The sequence below is a fragment of the Penaeus monodon genome, chromosome 32, assembly GCF_015228065.2.
Source record: "Penaeus monodon isolate SGIC_2016 chromosome 32, NSTDA_Pmon_1, whole genome shotgun sequence".
In the NCBI taxonomy this organism is placed as follows: Eukaryota; Metazoa; Arthropoda; class Malacostraca; order Decapoda; family Penaeidae; genus Penaeus; species Penaeus monodon.
The window spans coordinates 35,194,013-35,194,412 of record NC_051417.1 but is presented as its reverse complement, the minus strand read 5'-3'; the positions used below and the strand labels follow the sequence as shown (position 1 = coordinate 35,194,412).

The 400-nt window shown below is 55.0% G+C and overlaps 1 protein-coding gene across 1 annotated transcript in view; it reads right to left on the bottom strand.

Moving 5' to 3' along the window:
- The window catches only part of LOC119593839 (DNA-binding protein D-ETS-4-like), a gene marked incomplete in the record, with an annotated part of 11,206 nt that overhangs the window by 1,273 nt on the left and 9,533 nt on the right, over window positions 1-400 (bottom strand). Inside the window, 1 exon segment of the mRNA XM_037942868.1 lies at window positions 1-344. Coding sequence (XP_037798796.1) covers window positions 22-344 — 323 coding nt within the window.

Here is a 400-nt window from a genome sequence, read left to right as displayed (position 1 = left end):
GAGGGAGCGTCTGGCCACGCCCTACAGACAGTAGGGGTGACAGAACTGGTACACCAATCGCTGGGACCTCTCCGTCTTCTTCATGATGCCCTTCTTATAGTACTGCCTGATGGAGCGGGAGAGCTTGTCATAGTTCATAGCTGGTCGGTTCTTCCTCTTTCCCCAGAGGCGCGCCACACGAACACTGTCTTCGATCTTGAACACTCCCTTAGGGCGATCCAGCCACCGTATGCAGGAGCCGTAGAGCTGGGGCTGGTGCAGGAGCTCCTTCAGGAACTGCCACAGGTGGATGTGGGTGCCGCCGCGTCCGTTGTTGTTGGTGGTGCTCTCTTCGTCTGCGTCGTCTGCAAGGAAGGAAGAGAGAATCGTTAATAGGTGTCTTAAAATAACACTAACAATG